The 20,484-nt window shown below is 52.7% G+C and overlaps 1 protein-coding gene across 9 annotated transcripts in view; it reads left to right on the top strand.

The window, feature by feature from the left end:
• GRAMD1B (GRAM domain containing 1B) overlaps positions 1-20,478 on the top strand; it is a 246,578-nt gene extending 226,100 nt beyond the window's left edge. For 8 of the 9 annotated variants that reach the window (XM_047877602.1, XM_047877598.1, XM_047877603.1 and 5 more), the window contains 10 exons: positions 1,120-1,309; positions 3,150-3,293; positions 4,248-4,366; positions 4,598-4,740; positions 6,130-6,233; positions 6,801-7,004; positions 8,094-8,184; positions 12,341-12,448; positions 12,697-12,886; positions 15,414-20,478. In XM_047877602.1, the coding sequence (XP_047733558.1) occupies positions 1,120-1,309; positions 3,150-3,293; positions 4,248-4,366; positions 4,598-4,740; positions 6,130-6,233; positions 6,801-7,004; positions 8,094-8,184; positions 12,341-12,448; positions 12,697-12,886; positions 15,414-15,503 (1,383 nt within the window). In that variant the 3' untranslated portion in view covers positions 15,504-20,478. The remainder of the gene's footprint in view (positions 1-1,119; positions 1,310-3,149; positions 3,294-4,247; positions 4,367-4,597; positions 4,741-6,129; positions 6,234-6,800; positions 7,005-8,093; positions 8,185-12,340; positions 12,449-12,696; positions 12,887-15,413) is intronic. The other variant, XM_047877599.1, reaches the window with a different exon arrangement.
• The last annotated feature ends 6 nt before the right edge of the window (positions 20,479-20,484 follow it).

Here is a 20,484-nt window from a genome sequence, read left to right on the forward strand (position 1 = left end):
TAAGACCTTTCTTCCTCCCCCAATCCAGTGGCCAGTGTTTCCCAGCCGAGCTAACTTCACAGGACCCCAGCCTGGGGAGTGGGCAGAAGGGAGGTTGGTTGCCCTGTGGTCAGTTTATTCACAGAGGCATCCTAGAGCCGGTGGGCTCTCTAACAGCATAGTCCCAGGATCCAGAGCTGGGTTCTCGGTGCCTTGAACATAAGATTTTGTTTGCTTTCTGAGTGGATAAAAACCATTCCAAGTTCACTGACGTGGGCTTCACTCCCGCTGGAGAATTATCCCAGGGTTTTGTGTGTGTGTGTGTGTGTGTGTGTGTGTGTGTGTGTTTACTGCCTTGATCTGAGGTCAAAATCATGTATGAATCTGGGACTATATACCTCTTTCCTGTTCATTCAATAATTAGTTTTTGAGTTCCTAGCGTATATACACTCCGATTTCTTTTCCCACTGTAGCTAGACTTTGTGAAAGAGAAAAATGTGTTCAGAAGAAAGACCTTTATTCTCTGAGACTTGGTTACAGAGGGGATGGAAACCTGATGAAGGAAGTGTCAGGTGGCTGGCAGGTAGAAGAATGGGTGGGGTTTCTTGGAAAGGATTTCCCGAGAGGGGGGCCTCCTGTTCCACTGGCGTAGGGGTCAAGCAGACCACCTGGCCTTGGAATGAAAACGTTATTCGTTTGGTGCCGAATCTCCATTTTCTGTCTCTGAGGTTATCTCAAAAACGGAAAGACCTGTATCTCTTCCCTTCCAAGGCTAAGGGGAGAATAAATTTAAAAACGCTGATGAAGCTTTTGAGCTTCTGAGCAGACGGGTCATAGCCAGAGGCAGGCTGACGTGTTGTCGCCTGGCTCCAGGGACAGAGCTGTGCCTGAAGGCACTAACTCTGCTCACTGCTGGGGCTTGGTGTGCTCTTCCATGGTGAGCGAGACAAGGGCAGAACCTTCTTCTGTGTTCTCCCATCTTCCACGGTGGAGCTGGGGAAAACCCCTGGGGTGTGACTCCAGCCCAGCTCCTGAGCAGCTGTGTTGTGAACGTGAGCGCTCCCCAGGCTGGGGAAATCTCCCTTTGGAGACCCCCCAGCAGGTTGCCCCTGTCAGGTGACGGCTTCGTCTCCACTCTAGTTTGATGGCTTGCCCCTGGAGGAGGAGGTGCTGGATGGCGATGGGTCCCTGGAGAAGGAGCTTGCCATTGACAACATCATCGGGGAGAAGATGGAGATCATCGCACCCGTGACCTCCCCTTCGCTGGACTTCAATGACAACGAGGACATCCCCACCGAGCTCAGTGACTCTTCCGACACCCATGATGAAGGTGGGCATTGGAAAATGGGTGTGCAGCGTGGCCCTTCCTCTCTCCATTTTGAAGGCTAATGGGATGTCGTGTAGGAAGGCTGGAGTCCGTGTCTGGGCTTCCAGTGGAAGGGCGGGTGGGTAACAGAGCCTTTTTTTTTTTTTTTTTTTTTTAAATTTCATTTGTTATTAACATACATCTTTCAGGGTAGTCACTGCAGGATCCATGTTATGCCATATTTGTCTTTCTTCACTCGATGGATAATGCTTTGTCGTGCCATCCCGTCTTGTCACTAAGTGTAACCCCCCGTGGCCTTGTTCGTTCCCCATAGAGATGCGATGCAGGGCAATGTATATGCCACAGGAAAGTGCCAGTCAGCTGCTTCCTGGAAATAATCAGATTTTTTTTTTAATGTTTGTTTATTTTTGAGCGAGACAGAACATGAGCGGGGGAGGGCAGAGAGAAAGGGAGACACAGAATCCGAAGCAGGCTCCAGGCTCCGAGCTGTCGGCATAGACCCCGATGCGGTGCTCGACCTCGAACTCACAAACCATGAGATTGTGACCTGAGCTGAAGTCGGACGCTTAACTGACTGAGCCACCCAGGTGCCCCTGGACATAATCAGATTTTATTAGAACCTTGCTTTAGTGACTCCAGCATTGGGCTTTCAGACCAGGCTACAAGGAAAGGTGTTGCTGGGTCACTCAGACTCCAGAGTCTGCCTTTCTCTCCAGTACTTCTAGGTAGTATTTCGTACCTCATTCCTGCACAGGGTTAGCTTCTAGGACCTAGCTTGGGAATGTTTTGCTTCTGACATTCCAGGGCTAGAAGCCAAATTGTCAGTCTTCATGAAATTGGCTGATCCACTGAACTGGTGGTAGGCTTGACTAGTAAGTGTATGTGGACGGTGCTCATTTGAACATCTGAGGACAGTCCCTCCTGTGGTCACCTCGAGTGTCTTTCTCCCCCCTGCCTGGTTTCCCTACTCCATCTAGGATGCAGGGCCAGTGCAAATGACTGCACGGGTTGGGTACCGCATAGCAGCAAGGGCGCCAGTCACGTAAACTCAGACGTGACCGCTCCCATAGTGCTTGTCTTGTGCAGTCATGGGCCCTGTGTGACGCTTCTGGGCCACAGGGGTGCCAGCAATGGCAGCATCGTGCTTGAGATCACATACCAGCCTCCGTAGGTGCGGCAGTTAGGGACTGTGGGGTGCTGAGGGCTTGGGAGGAGCTCTGGGGCTTTAGCAGCACGCCTGTACCCTCAGGAACATTCTCCCAGAGCAAATAGAGACCGGAGAAAGGTGGAGGGTGTGGAAATCCTGGGGGAAACATCGCAGTGCCTTATGGAAGCAGAGCAGGGCTTGTATGGTTAAGGGATCACGGCCCTGCAAACCAGCCCAGCCTTAGAAGCTTTTATATAAACAGGTTATTCCAGATGAATCCATGTCCCTTTAACGCACTTGTGCCATGGTTGCAATGCCTTTTGTCGTCTGTTGTGGTTAACTTACAGGCTCTGGATAACTGATAACTTTGAGGTTACCAGTTCAGCTCAGGAAGTGAGATCTGAGTTTTAGTCTAAGATCACCTTGATTAGGAAGGGAAGCCTTGAAAACAGAAGAGCCGATAGCACATTTCCATACTCTTTGTCAAGCAAGGCTGAATAGAATGCCAGTTAGAGTAAGTTTGTGCACGCGGGCGAAGGAGGAGACAGGGCAGAGGTGAGGTCATTAACCACTACCCACCCCGGCCGCCCTTGACCCTTGGTAAGGCCACATAAGCCACAGAGACGTAACTGCTCTGGGGGCATCCCTGGGGCCGTCCGCCCCTCTGCCTTCACTCTCCGTGGCTCTTCGGTGCAGGGGAGGTCCAGGCCTTCTACGAGGACCTGAGTGGCCGGCAGTACGTGAATGAAGTCTTCAACTTCAGTGTGGACAAGCTCTATGACCTGCTGTTCACCGACTCGCCCTTCCAGCGGGACTTCATGGAGCAACGGCGATTCTCCGGTCAGTCCTTCCGGGGCCGGTGCCTCCCGTCCCTTCCCTCTTGGCCACACTTCTTCCTTTTCTCCCCAAGCTCCCTCCTGTTCCAGGCCACCCCATGGCCCGGGGCACCCCCTTTCCGGCTCCCCCAGGGCCCTGCTGGTTGCTCCCCCCCCCGCCCCCAGCACTCAGTGCCAGGCCCCAGAGGCTCACCAGTGGGCAAGACCTCCCAGAGTCCACCATCTAACAAAGAGTAGCCGCGACCCTTTCTCAGTGGGCACCTGTGGTGTGCCAGACACATGACGTTATCTCGTGTGACCCTCGGATCTGCCACGTGTGTGAGCACTGCGGTCTCCAGGGTACCGAGGAGGAAACCAGAATTCAGACTGTTCTTGCTTGCCCGGGGCCACGCAGCCAAGTAGAGCCCGAGCCAGGATTCAAACCTAGGACTCTCTGCGTTCCTGCTTTGTACCTGCGTGCTCCTGTCTCCTCCCCTTGCTCCTGTTCTGCTCCCCAGCAGGCGTGTGGCTCTGGCCCAGCAGAGCTACTAGGCATCTGAGTCTGTGAAGGAGCATCTAGAGCGTAGCCCTCTGCCAGGAGGAGAGGGCATGCTGCGGGCACGGGGAGGACACGCCTTAGAGGAGAGGGCTTGTTCCCAAGGATCCCAGGCCCTCGTCACAGTGGCTCCAGTGTTGCCGGCACCCCCGCAGGTGGCCCCGAGACTGCCTGTCCCAGCCCCAGGAACAATCAGCATTCTGGAGCCCTGTGCAGAATTTCGGCAATGCTACAATGAGCCTCTTTCTGCTTTGACTCCCCCTCCTCCCCTCCTCCTCTCCGGGCCCTCAGGCTCCCACTGGCTTCCTTTTGGGGGTCAGTCGGCAGTCAGTACAGTCAAGAGTTCACTTGGAGGGGAAATTCGGATATGGTGAGGGCATGCCTCTTTCCCTCCCTCATCCCAGGGCTCTTCTCCACCCTCAGATATCATCTTCCATCCATGGAAGAAGGAAGAGAATGGCAACCAGAGCCGAGTGATTCTCTATACCATCACCCTCACCAACCCTCTGGCTCCTAAAACTGCCACTGTCAGGGAGACACAGGTGAGTTGAGGGCAGGGGCACCGAAGAGCGGCAGGAAGAAGGATCAGGGCTAGTACGCCAGGAAGAAGTTCTCGGGTGGCAAGCTTCGTCTAGCCCTGAGGTGGGAACACCTAACGTCCTCCCATTCCCAGTGTTTCTGGGTCCTCCGCCTAGAAGTGTGCGGTGGGCAGGGGAGATGCTTCCCTTCCTTGCTTCTCTTTAGCGATGTCCGGTGGACCCTTCTCCCCACAGACCATGTACAAGGCGAGCCAGGAGAGTGAATGTTACGTGATAGACGCCGAGGTCCTCACACACGACGTGCCCTACCACGACTACTTCTACACCATCAATCGCTACACCCTCACCCGCGTGGCTCGGAACAAGAGTCGACTCAGGTGTGGCGTCTGGAGGGCCTCAGCGGGTTCACAGGAAGTCCCTGGTGTGCACGGATGTCCTCGCTCATGCACTGGCAATAAAACGGGTGTTTGGTGAAAGGCTACAGGGAGCCCTCTTGGGAATCGGGACATTCTGCACACTCACGTCTCAAAGGGGCCTGCACCTTTCTCATCCTCCTCTTTAAAAAACAGTTTTTGGGGGGGTGTCTGTGCTGCTGTCTGCATTTATCTAAACCTCCCTCCTTCCTTCCTTTATTACCCCCCCCGCCGCCCCCTCGTACCTCCTGTCCCCTCCATCCTTCGCCCCCGCACAGTGTCTAGGCTTCTCCCTTCCAGCTTCTTTGGAGAGTTTCCTGACTAGACGTTCTTTCTATTCAGTTCACACAGAGGCAGCTTGTTGACCTCAGATAAACCTCTGTAGAAAGGCGCCCGCCTGTAACCCCCTGAACACTTCTCGGGGGACAGGGTGAGGTGGCTCGCAAGCGTAGGCATGCTGACGTCAGGCCAGGGCGTCCCTGAGGACGGTTGGGGGGAGAGGAGGGCAGGCAGCCGTAAAAATAGGAGCATAGGGGTGCCCAGGTGGCTCAGTCAGTTAAGCGTCCAACTCTTGATTTCAGCTCAGGTCATGATTTCACAGTTTGTGGGATCAAGCCCTGCCGTGTCGGGCTCTGTGCTGACAGCCTGGAGCCTGCTTGAGATTCTCTCTCTCCCTCTCTCTCTCTGCCCCTCCCGTGTGTGTGCGCACGTGCTCTCTCTCTCTCTCTCTCAAGATAAATAAACATTAAAAAGACAGGAGCCCTGTTTCAGAGCCGCTGTGTAGGAGTGGCAGGGGATAGTATGCAAGCAGAGAGACCCGTGACTGGGAGAGAGAATACTTGGAAAAAAGCAAGAGCTGGCAAGGTCAAGGTGGCAAGAGCCAGGGCTGGTGAAAGGTGGGAATGTTGGAACCCTAGAGCCTGATTTGGACTTGAAAGTGTCTGCAGAAGGCAAAAAGGACCCCCATGGCTGGCTGGCACCATCTGGAGGAGGCAGCGTGATGTCACCATAGAGCTATGGGCTTGGAGTCGAGAGCCCTGTTGTTAGCCTTCGGTCCGCTAGACTAGTCTAGAACTCCCGTTGTCTCACCTGCAAAGTGAGGATAAAGCCACCAGTTCCACTGATCTCCAAAGGCGGCCAGGGAGACCAGATGGCGTGGTGGGTGTGGTGTGAAGGGACTTTTCACCTCGTAAAGTGCGGCACAAATGCGAAGCCGCTTTGGACTTAAACCTGAAATCGCTTCTCGGCCTTTTGGCTAAGATCAAGTGTGGACTTAAACCTGAATTTCTTTTTGCGCGGCAGGGGAGGGTCTGCCCAGGAAATGGCTGATCGCGTTTCTGGCTTTTCCCTCAGGGTCTCCACAGAGCTGCGCTATCGAAAACAGCCCTGGGGGTTAGTGAAGACGTTCATCGAGAAGAACTTCTGGAGTGGGCTGGAGGACTACTTCCGCCACCTGGGTGAGCATGCGCTGTAGCCATCGGTGCTGCTTGAACTGCATCTGGCCGCCACCATCCAGGGGACCAGGAGACATGGAGAGTGGAGGGGGGGCAGACCGAGATGGGGAAGGAGTATCATGGGGTCCCTAAGTCCGCCCAGAAATGGATACAGAATTGGGCACGTATGGGAACATGTACATTTTCCAAGAGGTTCTGCCTGTAACTTTTACGGGATCTGTGACTTTCCCATCTGATCACACCGGTGGTAATTCAGTTATGGAGAGGAAATAAAAGCCTATGAATGCTTCCATTAGGAAATGGGGTATGCCCCAAGTTGTGCGCATGAGGGTGCAGATCCTGGGGACCTAGGTCTACAAAATGTTGAGCAACCCTGAAGAGGGGGTGGGGTGGGGCCGAATCCCAGCTTCCTGAGGCCCGTGGCCATCCCCGAGGGACCCCCGCCCTCGCAGTCAGTGTCCCAGAGTACAGTATGGGAAGATGGCTCTCTCAGCTAGGAGCAGGCACCTGTTTCTGGAGGCCAGCGTGTCGAGCTGGAGGTATAGGCAGATGGCCTTTCGTCTGTGACAGAGAGCGAGCTGACCAAAACGGAGAGCACCTACCTGGCTGAGATGCACAGACAGTCTCCCAAAGAGAAGGCCAGCAAGCCCCCAACGGTACGGAGGAGGAAGCGCCCCCATGCTCACCTGCGGGTGCCTCACCTGGAAGAGGTGATGAGCCCCGTCACCACACCCACTGATGAAGATGTGGGCCACAGGATCAAACACGTGGCAGGTGCGTGCCAGGTGGGAGTGGGGGCGTGGCTCAGGGCTTGGACCCAGAGCCGTGTGCCCAGGCCGAGGCGTATGCGTGCACACGCTCATTTTGCATCCTCGGGTATAGATTGTGTATGATTTGCACACGACTCCTTAAATTTCAGCCTCCGGATCCTCTACCTATTTCCCTTTGCCCTTTAATGTCCTCAGTCCCTGCTGAACCCACGTGTGGGGTCTGCTGAATAGACGTGACCTGAACTCCATGTCCCTGTGGATAGACTCAAATGTGCAGCTTCCAAACTTGGGGCAAATGCACCAGGGACAAGCCCCAGTGCAGACGCCAGAGATGACCTCATAACCTGAATGTCAGAGAGCCCAAGGCAGCCCCCCTCCCCTGGCCCCCACAGGCCCACTGAGGACCTGCCCTACCGGACAGTGGACTCCCTTGACCTGTCTCCCCCTTGCATCCAGCGTGCACAGCCTCATGTCTTCCCAGTCATGGCGACACGCAGCCGTAAGAAGCCTTAGAGACGGCTAATCCGGCAGTTTTTAGGCTATGCTTCGCACAGTCGTGGGCGTTCCTCAGGATGGGGACAGGAGAGGAGGAAAGAGCCAGCCTTCCACGTCCCTCCCCTCAGTCTCAACCAGAGCACCCCGCCTTAGGTGTTTTATACGTAGGATTTCTGACCAGCACGGCATTTGAATAAACTGAGTCTCAGGCATTGAGACTTGCTCAGCATCTCGCAGCGGGTTATAAATAAAGCGAGGGCGGAGAGCGGTCTCTAGTCCTCGCCGCGGGCTGTTGCCTGAGCCATGGCTAAGCTGTGGGCACTTTGTCCCGCCCCTGCGTGTCCCAGTTACATAAGGCTGTTGAGTTTCCCGTGCGTTTGGTGACTTTAATGTCTGCGTTGCTGGGCCCACCCCAGACCCGGCCCTCGAGGAGTTTCCCCTTGTACTTTTGTGGAGGCCGGGTGTATCTATCCTGTCATCATGACAGCGCCACGGACGGTTGTCCTTCATCCCCTGAGGCTCTGTGCGTGACCGCCGTCAGAGCAGCCAGCGGACTTGAGTGCCACAATGCTGACAGCGTCTTTACTCTCCCCCACAGGTTCCACGCAGACACGGCATGTCCCCGAGGACACCCCTAACGGCTTCCACCTGCAGAGTGTGTCCAAGCTGCTGCTGGTTATCAGCTGTGTGTAAGGGATTCCAGGCTCTTCCCCAACCTGCCCTCCCTGCCTGCTGGCCCCTCAGGCGTATGAGCACCCCCACACCACAGCCCTGCTTCTTCTTTGTCCTCTAGGCTTCTTCCTTCAGATCAGTCGCTCTGTCCGTCATTCCTTGCCTCTTTGCTTCTTTTTCTCTGTTTTATTTAGCATTTGCTGTAAGCTAGGCCTTCGGGATTGAGAAGGGGATTCTCTGCATCCATGCCCTTAGGAACTCAGTTTCAAGGGGATAGGACAGGCAGCAAATTCAGAATTACCGCACCGTTGGGAAAATGCTAACGTAGAGATGCTACAAAGCATCTTCGGAGCCCATTCGTTCATTTGGGAGGGATGTTTTGTGGCTCTGCTGTGTGCCAGGTGCAAGGACCATGCACTCCTGGGCCCCCACTTTGGCGGGAGAGCCAGACAAAATCAATGACTACAGTCCAGAAAGGCATATGCTTATATTCATGTAAATAATTTATAATAGTGCCATAATGTTATAAAACGGTAGGCTCAGTGCCATTCACAGAAGGATGCTGGGCAGGGGGAGAGGGCATGGAAAGAATGCGGGTGTAGGGTGGGGAGAGCACAGCTGTCTGCAGTTTAGTAAGCCCGCAGCCCGCCCTGGACGCCCCTGCATCCCTGTGAGCACGGGGTGCCTGAGACAGCTGAGTGCTGACCGCTTGCGCTCTGTTCACCTGGTGCCTCTACCCCCGCCTTTCCTGGGGGTTGGGCTGTGCCGTGAGCTTATGGGGGCACAGCTGGTGATGGGCGTGAGGGCTGCCTAGACGCAGGCCCTGCCAGTCGTGCACCAGGCACTAGCCTGCCTCCAGATCTTCCTTTTGTGACACCCCCTCCTCCCTCCTTCAACCCCCACCAAAGTGTTTTCAGAGAGGCAGAAGCAGGGGCACAGCCCAGCCATGAGGGAGCACTGAAGGAGGCCCTGGAGTGACATGGTTTGTTTTGCCTTTTTTTTTTTTTCCAAAATGTTTATTTATTTATTTGAGAGAGAGAGAGACAGAGAGAGAACAAGCAGGGAAGGGGCAGAGAGAGCAGGAGAGAGAATCCCAAGCAGCCACTGCACTGTCAGCGCAGAGCCCAACGTGGGGATCAGTCCCACAACCGTGAGATCATGACCTGAGCTAAAATCGAGAGTCAGATGCTAACCGACTGAGCCACCCAGACGCCCCACTTTTGCATTATTTAAAAAAGTCACTGTGACAGCCATGTGCGGAAGCCTAGAGAAGGAAGGGCTGGAGGCGGACAGGCCAGTCAGAGTAAGTGGCAGTGACGTAGGCGAGCGTGACTGTCCGGCAGGCGAGCGATTGGGGCTGACAGGTCCTGCCGGGGGAAGACCCGTTAGCCATGCGGTTGGGTAGCCGAAGAAGAGGAATGACCGCAGCGAGCACCCGTAGATGGTTGTGTCATTAACAGATCGGGCACAGGGTTGTCAGAGAAGCTGCTCCATTCCGCGTGTGTCTTGAGCTGCTGAAGGTTATATCCAGGCGGAGGTGACAGGTACTTGCTGATGCGGACCTGGAGCGAGGCAGAGAAGCATGGGTCTCGGATGCTGGTTTAGTCAGCAGTAGCATGAAAACCATGGGTGCGGATGAGACCATCCTCCGAGGACAGCGGGGTGGGTGGGGGCGAGAAAGAGCAGGGCTGCAGACAAGGCCCCTGTGAGGAACGTGAGGCAGGCTCTCTGCTAACCTTAACTGAGTATGTAACAAAAGTAGATGGAAAGTTCTTCTGTGAGTGGCCTAAGAAGCCAAGTTATTTTCACAAAATCAAATGCAGGGATGTGTCCGGGTGGCTCAGATCAGTTACGCAGCCGTCTGTTGGTTTCGGCTCACGACATGGTCTCATGGTCTCAGAGCCCCATGTCAGGCTCTGTACTGACAATGCGGAACCTGCTTGGGATTCTCTCTCCATCTGTCTCTGTCCCTCCCTGCTTGTTGGTGTTCTCTCTCTCTCTCTCTCTCAAAATAAGTAAATAAATCCTAGAAAAAGTCAAATGCAAAGACAGCTGTAAGACCAGTAAAATTCACATTTAGCAGCATCCATTTGACGTGATTCGTACTGTTCTGTAAAGTCTCTCCTGGTTGGGTTTGGGAGATAGAAAACTTTAACCTCAGATAAGTTCCCTGAGCTTTTTCTGCATGTTGACTTATTTAAGTAGGCCTGCTCTTAATTAAGTACTTATTTAAGTAGGCCTGCTCTCCTGAGTCAGTGGTATAGCATGGCATTAACTAACTTTGGGGCTTTATTAGTTTGGGATAATCAGACCTCACCTTTCACCACCAGGGGGCTCAGGCGGGGGGTCTGCTGACAATGTGCATGTGGAATGGACCTGTGTAGCACAGACCACCCTGCGTCTGCCAGGCCCGCACCGCCGTCCGCCTGCCTCGAGGCAACTCGGCTCTCCTTCCTCTTTTCTCCGTGTAGACCACTGCAGGACCCTCCCTCAGCATGTAGGGGTGTCCCTGGACCTTCACTGAGCACAGGCAGGATTATACGAAACACAGACCCAAATGCAGGAGCTGAGATTGTGTGCGGCACATGCCGAAGAGGTGGGCATTCCAATCTCCTCTGGCGTGTGCTGATACAATTAAAGACGGTATCCGGTGAAAGTCAACGCAATATTTAGAGATTCTTCTGGAGAACTCACAGAGCCCTGAGAACACGGCCCAGTAGGGTCAGGCATTTGCAGCTGCCAGCTCCAGGAATACTACCTTCCGTGCAGAGAACAGCACAGTATCTCTCTCTCTCTCTCTGTGTCTCTCTGTCTCTCTCACACATGCACGTGCACACACACACACACACACACACACACACACACACACACACACTTCAAAAGGTCAAAGGCATAGTGTCAGATTTTCTTTGTTGGTCCTTTTCCATCTTTCACTCTGTCTTCCCGGGATGCCACCTTCCCTTTTCCTGTGTGTATCCTGATCTGGGCCTGTACCTCCTCTAACGATAAAACCGCCCTTCGTCGAGGGCTTCCTGGGTGCAGGGTGCTTTATGTCCACTTCGACCCATGCATGTCGCAGCTCTAGCACGGTAGGCACCGTCCCTGTTGAGGAAGGGGGTTCGGAGAAGCTAGGGAACTTCATCAGAAGTTAAGAACCTTGAAGCGGCAAGCTGGGATCGTTCCCAGTTCCGTGTGTCTCTCGGTCCCCTTGCTACCCAGGTCTTCATCTCTCTATTCCGTGACTTGTGTCCTAAGATGATCTTAATGGCAGCCAATGACACCGAGGGAAGAAGAGAACGTCCCCATTCTCTCGGTCGCTCTCTGTCCCCCCGGATCCATTCCTTACCACCTCCCTGTCTCTGACCAGTTCCGGCCCAGACCGGGGAGCCTCGTGACCCCAGCTGGGACTGGGCAGATACCAGGAGGAGACTGCCCTTTTTAAGGCATCCCGCTAACACCTGTGACGTGGATCAGGCAGATGCTCCACAGTTTGACCTCCTGTTGTGCCTCAAGTTGGGTGGGTGGGAGGACTTGCCTCGATTTGTCACCGAAGATCTGTTTGCAGCTGCTCTCTCTGGCTCCTTGCTTGCTGGGTCTCCTCATCCATGGATGCTTGCTTCCGGTGTTTCCTTCCCCCAGCCTCTCAGTTGCTGTCTGGCTTGGTTACAGTGCAGCTCTCCCCGCCCCACCCCCGCACTGGTCTGTTCTAACCTCTGCCTCCTCCCCGTTTTTCCTCCTTGCTCCCATTAGGATCTGTTTCAGGTACTGGCTCTCTGATCGCTTCCTTCACCCTTCATCTCTTTTCCTCTCCATCTTACCTCTTCCCCCAGGCACCCAGACTCTGGGTGGCTCTTGCGTGTCTCTCTTTCCCAATGCCTTCACCCACATACCTCCCCATGGCTCTCCTGCTGTGTCCCGGCCCCTCCAGATGAGAGTCTCTGTCTGTCTCTCTCTCTCTCTCTCTCTCTCTCTCTCTCTCTCTCTCCCCCCCCCCCCCTTCCTCTCCCTTGCTGCATCCTTCCACCTCACTCACTGCAATGCTTCAGGTGACCAGTGGTTAAGGACAGCAGCTGCCTCTGGGGTGGGGGACATCCCTGGCTTTTAGAGGGAGCATGCATTCTCGATGACGTCTCATGGCCGTTGCTTCCCCCTCCCCCCTCGTCTCTTCCCTAGTCTGGTGCTGCTGGTCATCCTTAACATGATGCTCTTCTATAAACTCTGGATGTTGGAATACACCACCCAGACCCTCACTGCCTGGCAGGGTCTGAGGCTCCAAGAAAGGTAATCCTCGCCTCTTCCCTTTGCCACCACGTTCACCCCACCCGGTACCGCGCCCCAGCTCCTGCCGCCCAGTCTCCTTGGGACTGCCCTGCTGCCCTTGGCCAGTGGGTAACCCTTGGGGATGCATCCGTTGGCAAGCTATGAAAACTGTCCGCGTAGCTTTAGTCTGCTTCAGATCGGGGACACAGGGGAACCGGGGGGCATTGAGTGGAGGACAAAGCAGTCTGATGTGACTCTCTGTCCTCTAGGGGTCTGGGAGCACAGGAGAGTCCACTGAGCATAACTCCAGCTGCCAGGGTACCCCTTCTTCTACCCCACAGGTTACCCCAGTCTCAGACAGAATGGGCCCAGCTCTTGGAGTCCCAACAAAAGTACCACGATACTGAGCTCCAAAAATGGAGGGAGATCATCAAATCCTCAGTGATGCTTCTTGACCAGGTGAGATGTCCCCACCTTCTCTCCTTGCCCTCGTCTTCCAGAGATGGAGCTCCTTCCCTGCGCTCTGGGAAGGATCACCATCCCCATCCCCACCCACCGGACCTCACTCTCCCATTTCATTCTTACCCTGGGCCATCCGATGTTCTGATTTTAAAGCCATCCTGGGATGGGCTGTTAGAAACACAGGTGCACTCCCCCAAATAATAACAATGAAATTTGCAGGAAAGTTGTAGGGTGCACGGAAGGACCAATCTTTTTTCTTTTTTGGCAACTCACAGCCATCTGACAGGCATTTAAAGAGAGAACCTCCATTTCACAACGATTTGTCTTCCCAGAGGGCCTAATTTTCTAGTTCCTTTTGATGTATGCCATCCCCCCTCCCCTGCCCTGAGCACCACATAGCCAACACACAACCCCTAATACATCATTCTTCCCCTGAGGCTGCGCTGCTAGTCTGGGAAAATGGTTGTTGAACTAAGTCATCTTTCCATAACATCTTCTAGTACAGGTGCCTGTATTCCTTCCAAAAACTAGATGCATCTGTTTCAGAAAATCCTGGGGCAAAACCAATAATAAGTTTAGTTTTATCAAGGGCAGGAGCGTCTGACTTCCCCCAGAAGAAGTTAACATCTTATACAAAACTGCCATGTAGTTGCCAAGACAGCAAGAAGCTACCTTTGCTCTAAAGACAGTTAAGAAGATAAGAGACTAAGGCTTTGTCTTGTTCCCATTAAAATTTCTGTTCCTAAGGCGTTCCTTATGTTTGGTGACCAGCCAGACTTGAGGTGGAATCCCGACCTTGCCACCAACTAGACCTTGAGCAAGGGACATAATATTACTGACTTACAGTTTCTTCATTTATAAAATGATTATAATTGTAACTTCATGAAATTGCTGTCGGGATTTGATGGTCCATGGGAGACACTCCTTAATAGTAAATCTTATTTCCCCTTCATGGTGTGGTCTTGGCTCTAAATTAAGGAGAGAGAGTTTCAATGCAGCTGTCAGGATCCAGTTGAAGGTGTTTCAGGATATCATGTTTAGCTTTAAAGCCATGGATTTTTTTTTTTTTAAGGGTAAACAGCATAGCAGGCGTTTCAAAAGACCTATCCCATCAAAAAGGGTTGATAGAATTAAAGATATGCCCAGGAGAAGGAAAGACGGGGGTGAGGAAAACAGGATAGGTGTTTTGTTTCATTCCCTTTAAGAGTAGCTTCTAAAAGAATTAATAACAAACCCCCTCTCCCCAAGGAGCAGAGGGGGGTACAGAAGAACCGGAGAGAAGAAAGCTGTAGATTAGGCAGAGATCAGAGGATCGGAAAATCCATGACCGTGTGCCACGAAATGTTAATTGCATTGTGTTGTCACAGAGCGGCTTATTCAGGGACCGTATCGAAATGTGTCGTGGTAGGACGAGCCAGTTGGGTTCTGCCACTGAGCTAACCATATTAGTGTGCCTGTTTCTTAAAGGAGGTTAAGAGGAAGAAATTCAGTCAAGGTTAATTCCGTGATATGGGTACACCTAGAAGCCTACTCAGTTGTCCATTCTCTGCTTGACATGCGGGGTGTATATGCTGTCCAGACACACATGAAACAAAGCGATTACAGAGGAGTCCACTGCAGAGTCCTAGTGAGTGCTTTCCAGGTGGCCAGGAATAAGAAAGAGGATTATGCACCAGAGAAAGTTTGGATTTGTTCTGGGTCTTACAATGGGTGAGACTGGAATGAGCAAGAGAGACGAGTCCTAGGCAGGGGGAACAACGTGGCAAAACGTACAAAGGTAGAAATACCGAGTGTTAGGGTCAATGGGGAAACCAAATCCAATGAGTATAAGACAGCCTAGTGTGGTTCCTTAGAGCAATTGAATGCTTTGAGGGATTTTTTTTTTTAATTTTTTTAATGTTTATTTTTGAGAGGAGAGAGAGAGACAGAGCATGAAGAATAGAGAGAGAAGGAGACCCAGAATCTGAAGCAGGCTGCAGGCTCCAAGCTGTCAGCACAAGAGCCCGCAGGGCTCGAACTCACGAACTGTGAGATCACGACCTGAGCCAAAGTCGGATGCTTAACCCACTGAGCCACCCAGGCACCTTGAGGGAATTCTTTTTTTTTTAATTTATTTTTTGAGAGAGAGCGACAAAGCGAGCAGGGGAGGGGCAGAGAGAGAGAGGGAGAGAGAGAATCCCAAGCAGGCTCCACACTGTCAGTACGGAAAGGGCTTGAACCCGCAAACCATGAGATCATGACCTGAGCTGAAACCAACTAGTCGGATGCTTAACTGACTGAGCCACCCACATGCCCTAACCCTGAGAGAATTCTTCATTCAGCAACACAAGGACTACAAATCACTGACCGGCTGTCCCCTTTCTGCCTGAGACAATGTCCTCTAACCTTGTCTTAGGAGCCCGGCTCCCTTGAACTTGCTGGCATGATAGGGGACTTGCCCTAGGTGGGCGTGGTGGGTGCTGCTGGACAAAGAAGCCCACTGGGGGTGCAAACCCGTAGCTGGGTGGGGTTCCCTGTCTTCCAGATGAAGGACTCTCTCATCAATCTTCAGAACGGCATCAGGTCCCGCGACTACACATCAGGAAGTGAAGAGAAGAGGAACCGCTATCACTGACCAGGCAGGAGCAGGGGTGGCTGCAAGAGGCCTGTGCAATACGTGTACATAGACCATATAAATATATATATATAAATATATATATATAAAGAATATAAATATATATATATTATATACAGATTTTAAAAAGAGATAATGCCTATGTACCAGGGAGAAGGAGCCGGACGGCCTCCTGTGCTGGCCGGGCCGAGGGGCCGAGGAGGGCAGGGACCACCTCTCAGCACCGACCTCCCCTGATCCTCCTCCTCCCCATCCCTTCCCCCACCCCCAACCCTTTCCCTCACTGGCCGTCCTTGGCTCTGAGAAGGGAAATGTTGTTGAGCCAAAGTTATGCCTGTGAAGACCCTGGGGTCTCGAAGTCTCAAGGGGGCATTGCTTAAGGTGCTTCATTCCCCAGTCCTCTTTTGATTTGTCTCCAAAATAAACGAGAATCTCCCCCCCCCCCCCCCCCCCCCCCCCTCCGCGCTTCCCCAGGTGCTCTCTTGTGAACAGGAAGCATCCAGGGCAGGAGCCCAATCAAAAGTCTGCCACCTGAGGCCACGCCCCTTTCTGTGGACGCCACGCCCCCAGCCCGGTTGGGGGTTGGAGGGCTGGGAAGGCTGTGCCTGCGTGATTGGGCTTTGTAGCTGAAGGCTCCCCTGGGGACTTGTGTACCTAACGGTGTTCTCCTCCATCACCCCTGCACCTTCCCCTAACCCGTGTAGGGTGTGGACCCAATAAGGGCTGGGAATTTCTGACCTTCCCACCCCCCTTCTCTCTGGTCTTCTCCCAGGCTGGATCTGGGTGAAGTGTCACTTTTTAGTGCCTAAAGCCCTATTTTTTCTCTGTGCCCTAAGAGCACACATTGTTTATTAGCCAGGATGGAGCATTTTTGATCTTGTTAAACCCCTTTTTAAGTGGTTATAAGCAAGGAGGGCCTGTGGCTCTAATTCCTTCGTTTTGAGCTGTCCATTTGATTTCCGGGACCATCCAGGGTGCCCTAGGGACGTCCGGGGTTTGGGAGAGTGAGTGCCCTCACATTGTACATATTGTGGGTTCATACGGAACGCTGTGTAAGTAGTGAGCAACTTGGTGAGTGCTCACTTGGCTGCCAGCATCGTTTACTCTAAGAGAAGAGCCAACTTTAGTCAAGGGAGACACCGGAGACCTTCTGCACAAGGAAGGAGACCTAGGCTTTTGGAAGGAATACATTTGGGAAACGTGCGTGCATTTGTGAAGGAAAAGGCCTGATTGAGTCTCTGCCCTTTGGAGGCCATTCCAAATCCTGTTTCTAAGACTTAGGAGAATTCTGGTAAAGGGGGCAAAGCCTTCTCTGGTCTCTGGCCCCAGGGAGGTATGAGAGCACTAGGGAGGAGAAAGTGAGTCATCCAGATCCATTTTGGAGTTGGTTCACTAGGATTCGTGCACACTAGGAGTTGGTTCACTAGGATTCAGATAATGACCTCTTTCTGACCTCGTTGGGCCCTTGTAGCCACGATTACCATTTTTTATTCACTAACTGCTATTCTAACATATAATGACCAGAGGGATCCTGCCAGCCCCAGGCAGAGCTCACAGTGCTCAGTCAGGAAAGGATTGTACCAGTTTGGCAAGGAAAGTTCTTTTAGATTGCTCATTATTCTAGTGGGCCTCTTGATGTGAGGGACAGAAGAAACGCAGGGCTTCTCACTGATGTGGCCCAAAAGAAGGGCAAGTTGTGTTCTTCTCTTGGAATGGCCGGAGCATCCCACTTTTATAATCAAAGACAAGTTTTTGACTTTTTAGTCTGAGAATATGGCCTTATTATTGCCCTAAGAGCAGGAATACATGCCCCAGGGGAGTAGGCTGAGAAGGCTCCACAGAATCAGCTAGAATTGATATCCCTCCTCTAGAAAAGGAGATGTGAGGGATGGAGTTGAACATAATCCTTGGGAAGGGTGCATAGGCCCACGGGTCAGTGGGTCACCACTCACTCTTGTCCGGGGCTTTGAATGGGAGACACCCTGGTGAGGGTCAGGGCTCGTGGGCCCTGGGCCAAAGGAGGAATAGTGCAGACTGCTAGAAATTTTCCTGGTGCAGTGGCCAGAAGCCAAAATTACTCTCAGAAACTTTTGAAAGCAAAAATGGTAAATTCTCTAACTTAATCCATGTACAATTATTTATCTAAATCCATTCAATTGTTGAAGGTCCCATGGTGGGACCTTTGGGGTGACTTACAAAGGGTTCTCTGCCGGCAGTAAAGTAATACAAGTGGGCCTGGCTACGCAGAGTTGCTCAGCTTTTGCTTTACCTCTTCAGCCATTCCAGGGAGGAGTAGGTAACAGGGAGGGACGCATTTAGTATGTCCAAGGAATCATCATGGTTTCTGGGGGTGTGAGCCTGGGAGACAGAGTCTACACACAGGGAACGTCCCTCCACCTGCCTCTTTCCTAGGAATCATGATCTCTCGGGTGGGCACTCTCTGATATAATAACGTTTTAAACCTTCAAACCAGGAGAAAGCTCAGCACCTCTGTTGACTCCCAAACTAAAGCTTCCCCCCTCCCTCCCCCCCGCTTATTCAATAGCCTGTCAAAGAAAAGGGATTCATCTTCCAGCCAGTGCTTTGTTTTTGTTCATGTAAGAATTCTGGTCACATAGGAGTCTTTATGTGAGGATTTCTGTCGTAACAATTGAGAGCTTGCGCTCAAAGATTTTGCAAAGTTTCTAACCAGGTGGCAAACAACTACTGGGTCTATACTTCCAACTGCAGTGTACTTGAAGGGATTAAGATTGGCCTTGGAGAATCCACTCGTGTCTACAACTCGTCCGTCCCCCGTCCACCTCCCTGGCACAGGGACAACAAGACCGGCAACCTGAAGCTGTCTGTAAGGGCACTGGGCTGAGTCAGAAGACCTGGGCCCGAGGCCTGGCTCTGCTCTTAGACAAGTCCCTTCCCCTTTCTGAACATAAGTATCCTCGTTTGTAACAGGAAGGGGGGTAGGCTAGACTGTCTCGAAGATAGGTTCTAGCTGAGCATTGTCTTGGAGGCTGGGTCAGAGACTGACAAGGCAGGGCTTTCTCAAACGTGGAAGGTGCTCTGCCAGAAGAGAACAAGCGTCTGGGCTAGAGCTTCCCTGGTGTTTAGAGGGGTAATAGGACAGCATCAGGGCTCCCAAGAAATCCAGGGTAGTTAACTTTCTTCTTTATGGGCTGGCAGGACTAGGGAGGCCTAGTGAGGTAGGGAAGGGGAGATCAGGTTTGTCGTATTTCCCAGTATTAACCTAGGAGGGTGGTTCTTCCTTTGTTGGCTTAGTCTTTGGGAAGGGACTTTCTCTAAGTTGGGAGGAGGATAATGGCAAGAATGGCACCATCTTGGATTGAGCTCATCTTTTGTCTCTAGGCTATAAAGCCTTTCATCTGTCCATCCTTCCTCCTCCTTGCTAGAAGAAACACTGGAGAGAAGCCATTCCTGGCTCTAGCACTTCTCTTTTGGCTCAATTCAAACCTTGTTGGGTTTTAGATTAATTGTGAACCTTTGGCTAAAATCCTTGGGTTGCTTTAGAGCACTGACCCTAAGAATCTGGGATTTTAGGAAGGGGGAGGGGGATCAAGAAACCTCAAAGAGGAATGCTTTGCTAGAAATGGCTTCCCTCTGTGTCCCTCTCCCTGATCCATGCTTGAACCATGTCTAAATCATTTGTGGACAGCATTTCTAGGGTGAAATCTTGCAGAAAGGACTAGGGGAAGACTCTTTCTAGACTATTTGTGGTCCCAGAAGGATGCTTTCTGTGCCATACTGTGCTGTTGCTTTAGCTCTGCAGGGCAGCCAAAGCCAGCCCTTCCTCTCTAGGGCCCCCAGGTGGCAGGGCTGTGGTCTCCCTCCCCACACCCCCGGACCCCACCTCCCCACTCTAGTCGGAAACTTGAGAACCTGGCTTCCTGACTCTCTCCTCCCCCACCCTTTGTCTCTAGGCTGTGGGACAATCATCCCATCCACCACTTGACATCCTTGACCCTTGTCCCCCAGCCTCCAGCAGGCTATCCCCACTCCCTCCACCTCTATGTTTTCTTCCAGAAGATGCGTTTTGGGTCCGAGTGGAGCGATTTTCTGGAAGGCCGTCTTTTTAACGCCCCTGCTTCCCTGATGTGGAGTAGGGATTTGCACAAGGTGTAGAGAGCTCCCTCCCCACCTCTCTGCCCAGCCTTGTTACCTCACTCCTGCTCCAGCCATGGCTGCAATGGGCCCAGCCAGCTCCCTGTCTCAGTATTCTGTACGACAGCTCAGGGGTCTTGGGCATTGTTTTCTGTTGTGACTTGAGGTCCTCAGCAGGCCTGGGAGCCTGGATTGGAGCCTTGGCTGCTGGCGAGAAGCACCTTGCCTGCCAAGAGGAGCTGATGCCAGACGATCTACCCGACATGTGAAAGCATAAAGAATATTGTCATCTCTGCCCCTTGGCCCCCTTGCTTCCCTCGACACAGTGAGACGCTGCAGAAGCAAAATGGCGGCCTCTGCTCCAGGCAAGACAGCTGGCTGTCTGGGGAGTTGGCCCTGGGCTTGGATGCCACGTGCTGAGATCGCGTAACAAAAGCAACCATATTTGCCAACGGTAGTGTGTGGCTCCCCACATGTCCCTATCCTGCACTCTAGGGCCAGACCACTCTCTGCATGGACCAGATCATCTTCCCAAACCCATGGTGCTTTTCCCCCCACTCAGCCTAGACTTCAAGGTGGGGAGGATGGGTCAGAGGCCATAGTGGCCCCTGGATAATCCTGACAAGGGGTGGAGTGGGGTGAGGCAGAGGGAGCAGCCCCCAACACCTGCACTGGGCCATATATGGGAAAGAACACAGGTTGATTGCAGTCGAGTTGTCTGGCCATCTGTATTTGGATCTATAACTGTACTTTGCCTGGCGCTGTGCGCAAGGTCTGAAAACTTAACTGCTATTACCTAGAAACCATACACGGCTTCCCAGCCAAATCTTAATGTAAAGTAGCTAGAGCCATGGAAGTACAGTATGAA

This window comes from Prionailurus viverrinus, chromosome D1 (genome assembly GCF_022837055.1).
Source record: "Prionailurus viverrinus isolate Anna chromosome D1, UM_Priviv_1.0, whole genome shotgun sequence".
NCBI lineage: Eukaryota > Metazoa > Chordata > Mammalia > Carnivora > Felidae > Prionailurus > Prionailurus viverrinus.